The following is an 11,851-nucleotide window of genomic DNA, read 5'->3' on the forward strand; positions in this document are numbered from 1 at the left end:
AACATTAATGTTGTGCACTTTAACACTGTTAAGTTTAACATGATAAACCCACTTTAGACAGTATGAACTGTAACACAACAAACAGCTAGGCTTACAACTATGGAACATGAAGAGCATTTTGATTGACTATTACAAGCTGAGAAAACGTCAGATAACCATGTCAATGCAATTAACGTTATAACACCTGCTGAATAGATCTAATATTTACACATTTGCCCGAGGAGGAATGATGGGGGTAGTTACATTACTATTTTCCATAACAACTAGGCCCTTCCATAACATTATCTGACGACGTTAACAGATAGATAGCGCTAGCTATTTATTGATTAGCAAACCATGTTGTTATGCTAATTGTTAATGGTGATTATGGCGTTATCAGTCATCGTTCGGAAACAGCAAAATACTATCATTGACATCATCTTCACCGTAACATTACCTCTGTCTTTGTCGAGTTTTTCCTCCTCTTCTTTTCTTTTTTTCCTCCCCTGGGCACCAGACAGTTTGGGACGTTTTGACATGTTGAGCTTGTTGACCCATCAAAAAACGACCACGGTGTAGCAGGTAAAGTCGGATTATTTGGAAGAGAGGGGAGGCGTCTTAGGCAAGTAGAAATTGTGTCTACTGCTGAGACCTTTGGGCTCCACCTTGTGGTAGCAAATTCAAAAGCATTACATACTTATGTCCAGTTACAGTTTTTTTTGCAACTGTTCACCCACATCTCTCTCTAAAAAGTTCCCCTTTTCAAAATGGCTGACATGAACAGCACAACAGCTGTCAAAGTACACTCAAGTTTAGATATCATTTAAATGCTGTAAAACAAAAAACATTCAATGACCACATCTTTCAGATTTTATAAACTGTTTCCTTAAACTCACTCACTGCCAGACCTTTACAACCAAGACTGCATTTAAAGTCTGTTTTGCATGTTTACATACTACGTTAAAAACTGTAACACAGATTTACTGTAAATTACATTCTGGTACATCTAAACTAAATGAGCCCAGAGAGGAATTGCTTACTTAATGGAGGTAGCAACAGAATAACCATCTTCCACATGATCACACGTCTCTGCTGGACACAATAAATGTAGTCAGTGTTATGATACAGAAACTGATACTAGTCTGCTTTGGGGTGTAAAATCAAATCAACATTGTGGTATGATGTCCCAATAAACATTTTCTAGCTAACAAAGTCTGTTTTCATTCAGTGAAAACAAAGAAGAAAACAGAAGTGTGTGCTTGTAAAAGCCTATTTAATTATTTTCTTAAAAATAAACCATGTAAAGATAAGTCAACAAGAAAAAACAGTAAAGCAATAACTATTCCTCCCACAAGGACACATATTTTAAGATAACTGTGCTAAATAAGGAATTAAGGGAACTTTCATTAATGAATTCAATGTTAAAATTGAACAGAGAAGAAAAATGTACAGAATATCATATATTTGAAATCTGTTCAATGTCATTCAATGCCAAATGTAAATCTGAAGAAAATCCAGTTCTGAATCGACTCCAACCGCAGGAAACGATCAACATACAGTCTTCAGAGTAAGAAACAAAGCAGTCATCTTCATTATGAGGTGTCCATTGGAGGTGCTTCTGAAATGGAAGGAGGAAAAAAAAGCCATCTTGATTTTCCACAATGTTTCAACATGTTGTAACTCATTGTTTTATAAAATACACTCATCTGTATTGCACTCTACTGCTGTACAATTTTATTTTATTCTTTTATCTGATGTAACATGATGGGAGAGCTGACTCTGCTACTGAGCCTTGCTGAGTTCAATTGTTTTTTTCTTTTGTATTTCTTCTTGTAGTGCCTCTCTTCTCTGTTACTACTACCAACCACTGATGACACCATGATGGAGAACAGCTTTAGTAGGCCTGTGAAAATTCTGTTGTAATGACAGCATCAGAAGACAGCAGGATCCCCCGGGTAACACCCTGTTTCAGTATTTTGATGTATTATTGGACTTCGATTGAGACTGAACTTCTGCTTGTGTGAATGTAGCAACATGGTGAACTGCTGCTATGTGGAAACTAGAGATGTCCCAGTCTGATGCCAAGTATCCATATGGACACCAATCCAGGCATATTTCATAGGATCGGTATTGGTCAGAATAAAGCCAAAGCAATCTGAGCTTTATTTAGAACTACAGTCCTGTATTTGAACAGACTCTATCACATTTTTGAGATGCACAAGTCATGAATAATCTGTCCAGCTGTCTACACTGCTGGCATGTGGGCTGGCACCTGAAGACTATTTTAGCTTCAGGTCTATTTTTTCAGAGCTACACGTGTAAACCGCTTCCCAGAATACACCAAAACAATGAAAGCTCACTAGTTCTAACCAGAACTCCACCAAAATAGAGAAATACAACAAACAAAAACAGTTAAAACACATGATCTATCAGCTAGATACAGGCTGCTGTACATATGCAAGTGTAGCCAGTAATTCCCTCGTTGTCTGTTATTTGTCGCAGTACTGGACCATAGTTTTTCCTTATCCAAAGAGTTTCTGTAGCTCCTTTGTGTGTTTTTGTACACTAAGCGCTTCCTATGTGAGAGTAAACATGAGCCCAGTACAGATGGCAAATGGTCTTATACTTGTATAGCACTTTTCTACGCTTTACAGCACACTCAAAGCACTTTCACACTATTCGGCCATTCACCCATTCGCACTCCCAAACACTCACACATTCACACACCAGTGACATCATCGGGAGCAACTGGGGGTTCAGTGTCTTGCTCAAGGACACTTCGACATGTTGACTGGACAAGCTGGGAACCAAATCGCTAATCCCCCGGTTAGGAAACGACCCGCTCTACCTCCTGAGCCACAGCCGCCCCAGATACAGGCGCAAGCCTCCCACGATGTGCACATGAGATGTTACCTACTCACCCACAAGCACTCAGACATTCACACACCGGTGATATCACCGGAAGCAACAAGGGGTTCAGTGCTGTTCTCAAGGACACTTCAACATGTGGACAGGAGAAGCTAAGAATTTACAAGCCAGACCTCAGGATAGAAGATGACCACTCTATCTCCTGAGCTGCAGCTGTCCCACTGTGTTCACATACTGTTATGAAATAGTGGTTAGTATCTGACCTGTAATGAATCTGCAGTTATGACTGTGTTGTCCACCTCCAAGTTGCTCTTTTATTCATCTCAGTAAACTAAGATAATAAACTTAATGTTTAGGAACCAGGACCTGATCCAGTATTTAGATCAAGAAGCTCCTGAAAAATACAGCGTGCCATATTAATTTCAATTTGTCTGATATTTAATGAACATTTACTGTATGAAACTATAAGTATCAGAGCTAATCAGGAGATACTTAATATTAAAGGAACTGAATCTGTATCAGGGCCAAATAAGCTGGATCAAGACATCCCAAGTGGAAACCAAAACACATTTACTGTGCCACTACCAGAAACAGAGGATGGACAGGAAACCCACGTGTTTCATTGAAGAGGAAGGAATCCTGATACTCCTTCATGTACTGAGAGGATCTGGCCTCATCCAGGAACAGAGAATAAACCCTTTTAATGTCCTCCACCTGAACTTCTGTCCCCTGAAAAAGCCAAAGCATGTAGATGAGGATACAGATGATAGAGGAAATCATAATATTTACAGCAATAAACCTTTGTTCAGAGTGAGCTTACTTTGCGTTTGCGACACACCAGTCCTGCAGTGCTGATCAGCTGGATGGCATAGCGCAGCGACGTCTCCATGCCAATGCGAGTCAGGACAGTGTGAGCTTCCTCGCTCAGCTCCACATCCTCCTCCTCACACCTGACATCAAAACCATGCAGATTTACTTAATTTCTCCACCAGCAGGCAAAAAAAACAAACAATGCTTGCTGATGGATGATCAGTGCCGATTCTAACCGGATCTTGATGATCTGCCTCGTCTCTTTTTCAGTGTAAGGGGAGGTGGCAATGATGAGCAGGCGATCGAGCAAGTCGATGGGGATGCCATGAGGACTCTGGTAGTTTGTGCCACGAATGCTGATAGGGGCGACATTCGGGGCCAGTATTTGACAAGTTACAAGTGACACATCAAAAATAACTAACATCATTTTTTTTAAATTAAGCTTATATAGATTTGTCTGTTTACTTAACCACTTTTTTAGATCATTCTTACTGTTTCTTTTTGATCCAAAGTGAACAGTATGAAAGGAAAGGCCAGAGAACTAAAAAATTCATTCTTATTCAAAGAATTTTTAACACCCAGTCAATATTTTTAAGATAACTCAGATGAGATGGAAGGAAGAGGCAGGCATGAACAATACCGTGTGATGCCTCTGTTGGTGGCCATAATGAGGACTGGGGAAAGGTCACTCTCCAGGGCACGGTTCAGGAAGGAAAAGCACTCCATGTCCAGCATATGGACCTCATCAATAAATAACACCTGGAGCCACAGACATGGAAAGCCATTTGAGTACACCCACACAGACACAGGCAAATACAAACAGATACACAGAGTTGAACCTACCCCTGGAATGATCTCTGCCTTGCCCTCTTCCCTCCACTCACAGACTTTAGCGTTAATCTGCTCACGGACTTCAGACTTGATCTCTCCGGTGTCTCCAGAGAAGAGAGCGAGGAAGCCTTGTGTACGGCTGTTGATGACGTCAATCTCATGAAGGGACACTGTGTGGACCACCTCTTTCCTCTTCTGCAGTTCTCCCTCTGGACACTGTACAAACTGTGTCTATAAAGAAAATAAAAACAAAATACATTTCAGTTGTCCCAATAAATAACCCACTATTCAGCAAACACAGTAGTGTTGTATTAAACAATAATTTTCAGTTAGGTTGTAGCTAATGGATGTAGTGAATGGCCAAACACAAACAGCTGCTGAGTAAAAAGCTACAAATCGTGATCATATCCACTGTGATTTCCACATAAATTGTCATTCTTGTCAAAACTTTTTAAACATAATCCATCCATTCATTTAGAATGAAAATCTGTTTGGGAGTCTGAGTTACTGTATAGCAGTGGGATTTTATTGATGCAACAGCATACCTGAGCTCCCATGGCGTCATAGTCTCTGGCTCTGGTGAAGGAGCGGCCCAGCTTACTGATCTTTCCAGTGGCTTTGTCAATCGTAATAATATCTCTGAAAGAAAACAGAGAAACACAGCTAAGATCACATCCAACAGGCCTGAGTGATACATAAGTATAATACATCAAAATGACAGATCATCGAATTAAACTTACCCTGCTTGAACCTTCTCTTTGCTGAGACTGTCAATCATCTTATTGCCCAAATCATATATTGTCTCCATCTCAGTAGTCTTTAGAGTCAGCTTGCCTACCTTAGCACCCTGAGAGAAGGCAAAGTATTATCAGTAATTGGATAATCCAGGAGGGTTATTTTTAAGTAAAACAAAGCAAAGTATTTATGAAGTTATTCAAATATTTTCCAAAGCAGGCATGAAAATTTTAATTAAATAAATTATGAGTGTATTTATGTCAGTGTAAGCAGCATACCGTTCCAGTAGCTGGTCTATCAATCTGGATTTCCACCACTTCTCCTTCAATAATCTCTGTTTCTTCTCTGTAAAAAATAAATCCAGTGAACAGCATTGCATTGTTATTATTGTTAACTGTTTATATTTACTGTGCGGGTGTGTGCACTTACTTGATCCGCACCCCAATGGCTTTCCTAAAAGCCTGGCTGAGTGCCTCAGTCTTGCTCATCTCCAGGGAGAAGATCTCACTACCAGCCAATGCTGTGAAGGGTGTATCAGGGCCAAGAGACTGGGCAATGCCTGTATTAAAAAAAAAGATTGAACCTCTACTCCAACAGTCAATCTGGGAGCAGGAACTCTTGCTTTGACAAAAAAAAATAACTTAAGCCAAATGCACATCAACAAAGACCAACAAATATCACTTTCAGAGGAGGAGGATGAAATGACACTGTTCTGGAAAGCCTCCAATGTGGCCCTTACCCATAGCAATGGCAGTCTTTCCTGTACCAGGTTGGCCAGCGATCAGCACTGCTCTGCCAGCGATGTGGCCATCTTTGATCATCTCCAAAATGACCCCTGCTGCCCGACGGGAGGCCAGCTGCCCTACCATCCCCTGAGACACCTGCCAGTGGACAGAAACATCCTTCAAGACAGGTTCAACACATATTAATGCACATCACTCTATGCTGCAATCCTACCCAGCTGGTGAAGTCACAGCATTTATGCTTCCTATGCTGAGCTAGTCTAACAATTACCTCACATACACTAGAATTCAAATAACCAAGAGGTCCTTATAATGTTACTGCAACTAAAGAGGGAACAGGTCCTACAGCTACATATTATAGACTATTAAGACATAAAGCTACCTGTCTTGGCTCCAAAGCATCGTCCAAACCCAGGCCACGGATGTGAGAATGTGCACCTGAACACGAGACGAATCTCAACACATTAGGATTAACCCCACTTGGAAGACCAGGTACCACTTGTATTGTACATTAGGGCTCACATATTCTAAAATATATAAAGCTATCATTAATTTGCATCCATAAACAGGTGAACAGTGTAAATACTGATTCTTACCAATCCTTTCAATCCGTGTGATGTCACGAACCTCTGGTACCTTTGTAGTCGCCATCTGGGTTAAGGAATAAGCAGACAACACAAGTGTCCTGAATGAACAAATGAATGAATGAATACTACTCCAAGCCTTTCTACGTTCCATGACCTTAATTATAAAAGATACATAGCGAGCCAAACGACCCCTAATATTATGATCTCCATTTTGCACAGGCAGCCAAATGCTAATAAACCCCGTTCACAACATGTGGCCAGTCTACCTCAACAACAATATCAATCTAGGGTCATAAGGATTTCTGGCTTTTTACTTACATTTTCAAATTTTAGTTTACAATGAACCAAATGCTTAAGAATTTCATTATAGGAGTACTTTTATTTTTTACATGCTTGAAATAAACTAAACTAAACTTCGGAAGAGGGAGATTTTCATACGCACGTACTAATTTTCATTGATGTTCCCGTTTATTCGAAACAGCGTCAGGTTTCACTCCCAGTCTAAATGCTAATATTAAGGAGAAGCTAAATAAGACAAACAAACTATAGTTTGACCTGTCCAGTCGGTTGTCATAGTGACAGTGGTAATGCATGACTCAACACTTGAGCGCCTCCCTTATATTAGCCATATATTAGCCACAAGTGTTAAAAATAAAAAGAATTTTAATACTTGTGGTCTTATACGTCCAAATAACCGCTGAACTGTCGACAAACTCAGCTTCAGTTAATGATATGAGAAAGCCACAGTCTAACCTGCTATCTTCTCTCCAGCGGTACGTGTGGTCATGTTAGGGAACTAGCTAGCCCCATTCATAGGTTTCTGTCTTCTGTAACTACTGTTATAACCCGCTGAACATGTAATGCTAGAGCCAATAGGAGCTATTTAACTTACAAAACACTTGTATTAATATAAAAACGTAAAATATCAATCACTACACTATGTATTAAACTGAGGGTATGAAATATACACCTACCTGTGCAGAACCACTTCCAAAACGTGAAAATGCGGCGCTGTTTTCTGAACGTGCGCAGGATAAATGTGTCCGGACAGAAACAAGTATTTTCCTGTATAAGTGTAAAGCTGACTGCCCTCTGTAGACATGGCGGTAAAGAAAAATAAAGGGATCGAAACTTCATTCTCGACATTAAAAGGAATGCAAATTAATGATGGGTACAGTCATGAATTCAGAATTATCTGTTGTAGAGTCCGTATGTTTACATTTGTTACGTGCACTTAGACTTAAGTCTAAAAATTATAACGTTACTAAAACTGTAACGTTAAATTAAAAGTATTTATCATTTCATTAACGTTAGACTGTTTAGTGTATGTCCCACTCTGGTTCTCCAAAGAAGGTCGAATTTAATCAAAAACTGCATGAAACGTCTTCTTTACTACGTCCCCAACTATCAGCTTTAGTATGCACTGCACGCATTTGTCCACTAGAGGTAGCAAGGCTGAAAAGTAATTTTACAGTTTTTAACATTTGGAGGTAGAGCAACTACAGCACGCCAAACTTACAGCAAATGTGCGCTGATAACTACATACCAGAAAAACACACGTGGGACCAGTGTTCATCAGTGTTGGGCATTATGCCAGCAGTTACCTACAACCTTTTATGTACTTGTTGTCACCAGCTTTCTGTGTATAAAAGTCAAATAATACATAATAACAATATATTGGTCTATTAGATTTTGTCAAATACACATTTATATATTTGTATAAGAACTAAAATCACAAATCTATTGATTTGATTTCAGGACACGGAGAACACTTTTTTAGAACACTATTTTAGAAAACATGTAATCCAAAGATACAATATTACTGAATAGTGGCAAAGGATTCCTTCAAAGTTTTTCCTTAAAGCTGAAGTTTTAGGATTCCACAGTCTAATACTAAAAGCAGCGAGGGATTCAAAGGATCTCTTGTCATTATAACCAGTTGTGATGTTTCACTGGCATGTGTTGGAATGAAACCCGTGCTCTGTAAATAGTCAGACTTCTAAAATGTTTCTCAATAAAGAGATTATAGCCATGAGCTTGAGTTTCATATAGTTTTATCTGCTACAGTTGGAACTCAGACATTTTAACAAACAAATTTTGTGAATAAAAAAGCCCATGTCTTATGCTGCCAGAAGCCAGACTTTTAATGAATAACTAGATGAGAGAGAGCTTTAGTGTAAGACTGGAAAATACCTCAGTTTAGCATACCACAAACACTTGATGCAGCTGCTGCTAGAGTATCGAGCATGTGTAAACTCAGGAGCTCTCAGTTTCACCTCACCCATTCTTTACAGTTCTTTTCAAACCTCTCAGACTCCCAGAAAACCAACACTGCTGTTTACACTCAAAGCATTAGTCACACTGGCTGCACAAACACACTGTCTCATTCTCATTTGTGTCAGAAGTTGATCCATTTTATTTTCTTATATTAGTTTATTTCTTTGAATGATGATGGTAACTGTAATGCAAACTGTTTTAAAATATTCTTCAGACACTGTATGTGTGGTTTCTAATTTTACAGACCAGGAAGCTTGTTACTGTTAGTGAAAAGCTACCATTAGTTTTTCTGACATTTCTGATTGTCCTCAGTTTTTTGAAAGCATGCCCTGAATCAGAATTTTTCCCTTATTAAATAATAGTGAAGGAATGACTGAAAACAGAGATTAGCATGGGGAGTAAGCATCAAGATGTCTTTGAGAAAGAGGAAATAAAAGGTAAAATATCACAGTTTATCGTTATTATAAAATATTTATTGTTGAAAATGATGTTTAAAAAGTTTAAAAAAGTGTATCGTCAGCCTTCCAAAAATTATCATCACATATTTCAATCAGGTATACATCACTGTAAACAACATTTTAAATGCTCATTCACAATAAACATTGCTTATAGATTATAGATTCTTTTTATCTTACATTTCACATATGTTTATTTGCAGAATATTCACAGCAATCAAAAACAGTTTCCTAATATTCACTGTATAAAGTTTAGGCTAAAAAAACAGCATATCCATTTTTGTAAAGGAAATACAACATGTCATCACAGAATATTACTTTTTTGCTTTGTCAATTCATAACAAAACTAAGTAATTGTTATACATTGATTATTTGAAGTGTGTCATTTAATTACAACTGGACGATGGTGATGGCCGATTCATACCAAACCCAGAAGCCTGGATAGACAGCTTCACTAAACGAGGCCTTGAAGCGGTGGATGAGAGACATGCTATTCCCCACAGTGTAGAAAGAGAGGGTACCCCCAGCATGGTCCAGGAACACCCCTATGCGGGAGGAGTAGGGTACATTGATCTCTTTCTGGTCCTTGTTGTGGCGGGCTGAGTAGCTGGAATCAGAGCAGAACAGGCTCCAGGACTTGCGGTTGTAGCCGATGCGGCAGGCAACCTCCTAAACCGGCCCCCTTTGTAGGTGACTCCAATGGCAGCCCCTTCCCCACTCCATTCAACCTCCCAGTAGTAGGCACTTCCAGAAAGGGGTTCCTTACACAGGACCTGGGGGAGGGAGTCAAATCTGGCAGAGTTGTCAGGGTAGGACTGAGGTTCTCTCTTGAGGGCAGCTTTTCTGTTTCCCCGAGACAAGTAGAGTTGTCTGTAAGCTGTGTTAGGGTCCAGAGTAAGCTGACAAGCATCTAGGAAGAGACAGAAGATACATGGACCATTTACTTAATAAGGGAAAGTATTTAACTTAAATTGCTTAAGATAAATGTAAATCACAAAACCCAAGGCAACAGACAAAGTCTCTTGTTTCACATCTACTAAAGCACCCCTCACCTTTGCACCACCATCTGCAAGGTTTCAGATGTTAGCAGCATTTCTGATTGTGTTAGATGTTTAACTAACATCTGCAATAAAATGACCTGAAGGAAAGGTGGGAGACCTTCTGGCTGAGTACACAGAAATCAGAATAATCACCTGCCTGCTGTGTACCTCCCCCTCTGCAGGTCACAGTTGGGACACCCGGTGGACTCGACTAGATCTGCCCAGCCTATTATCTGGAATGCCAGAGGTATCAACACTGCTTGTGAGTTTGACCACAAACAGTTCATCTAATAAAGAGCATCTGTAACTGTAAGGTGACACCCACAGCATCTTCTCCAGTGGTTTGAAAGACTATGTTATAATTGAAGCTTCAGATTCTTAGTCTCTAAGATTAGGTATACAGAGGCTAACAGAATATTTTTATGATATTAGAATTTAAATCCTCTTGCAATTTTTTCTTTTTTTTTTGTTTTGTTTTGTTTTGTCTGACAGGTTAACAAACATGAACTTTTTCATGCACTTAGTAAAAATTAAGATGAAATTTAAGAATCACAAAGTTGTGCAAATGCCAGCTAATATATATTTATAATCAGTCAATTCCGGTCTCTCTCAACACAGTAGGACATACAGCAGTTACTAACATCAGATTTTGTGGTCAGGCACAGGGTGAAATGAACACTAAAGAGCACTGAACTGCAGAAAAGCTGAGACTCACATCTCAGGAAATCTTCCCTTTTCTGAGGTTCTTGGACCTGGTAGGTTGCTGGTACAGACTTGTACACGGGAGCTTCTTCACCTGTGCAAGGAAATATATACATATACTGTATATCAGTTTGGTGATATTATATAGAATTGCCCTATATTACATCAGAAAATTCATCAGCAGAATATATTTGTTATCCCTATGACTGATAATGAAGACTGGTATAATGTGATTGGTGTTCATACAGTATTCTTGCTATAGTAACTCAGATGAAGGTCACATTATCAATGAAACTGATCTTAACTGTCCAAGATCATGTAAACTGATTTCCCTATCAGGGCATGTTCATGTAAACCCAATTCCTAAAAGTAAACATTTAACTGTGTGAGTGACCTTGGGCTGCCCTATAATGAAAACCATGCCCAGGCCAAGGCCAAACAGCAAACAAGACTGCACAAACTCTACTGAGTACAAAGGATATTGTAAATCTCACTGACTGGTCAGATTATTCTAAATTTCAAATTTCAAATTGTATAATTTCTAAATACTTTAGCTACACTAAGTGGGTCTTTGTAATAGTATTACTACATCGCCAATTTGTGAAGTTGGGTGAACATCAGTCGAGTGAAATGGATATTGTATGTGGGGTGCCTCAAGGTTCAGTCTTGGGACCGAAATTATTCATATTATACATTAACGATATGTGCAAGGTTTCGGCTTTTGTGAAAATGGTCTTATTTGCCGATGACACTACGATATGGGCATCAGGGGATAACCCACAGCAACTATCGGGACAAGTTTCACAGGAACTTGAGAAGATAAA

The 11,851-nt window shown here is 39.2% G+C and overlaps 2 protein-coding genes across 3 annotated transcripts in view; both read right to left on the bottom strand.

The window, feature by feature from the left end:
• Positions 1-452: 452 nt before the first annotated feature.
• Positions 453-7,615, bottom strand: ruvbl2 (RuvB-like AAA ATPase 2). 2 transcript variants are annotated; one of them, XM_020612412.1, is made up of 14 exons: positions 7,528-7,615; positions 6,563-6,617; positions 6,349-6,404; positions 5,963-6,104; positions 5,653-5,782; positions 5,502-5,568; positions 5,229-5,335; positions 5,034-5,127; positions 4,501-4,719; positions 4,298-4,416; positions 3,894-4,013; positions 3,668-3,797; positions 3,462-3,576; positions 453-1,597 (listed from the first exon to the last, which is right to left on the bottom strand). In XM_020612412.1, exons 2-14 carry the CDS (start codon positions 6,615-6,617, stop codon positions 1,572-1,574), a joined length of 1,380 nt encoding a protein of 459 aa, XP_020468068.1. In that variant the 5' UTR covers positions 7,528-7,615; the 3' UTR covers positions 453-1,571. The 2 variants fall into 2 exon arrangements, with proteins under 2 accessions (XP_020468068.1, XP_020468069.1); XM_020612413.1 differs by lacking the exon at positions 7,528-7,615 and adding an exon at positions 7,307-7,396.
• Positions 7,616-9,510: 1,895 nt separating this feature from the next.
• The window catches only part of ftr83 (finTRIM family, member 83), a 5,432-nt gene continuing 3,091 nt past the window's right edge, over positions 9,511-11,851 (bottom strand). The window contains 3 exon segments of the mRNA XM_020612362.1: positions 9,511-9,950; positions 9,953-10,195; positions 11,041-11,121. Coding sequence (XP_020468018.1) covers positions 9,676-9,950; positions 9,953-10,195; positions 11,041-11,121 — 599 coding nt within the window. The 3' untranslated portion in view covers positions 9,511-9,675.

Source organism: Monopterus albus, unplaced genomic scaffold (assembly GCF_001952655.1).
Source record: "Monopterus albus unplaced genomic scaffold, M_albus_1.0 scaffold124.1, whole genome shotgun sequence".
NCBI lineage: Eukaryota > Metazoa > Chordata > Actinopteri > Synbranchiformes > Synbranchidae > Monopterus > Monopterus albus.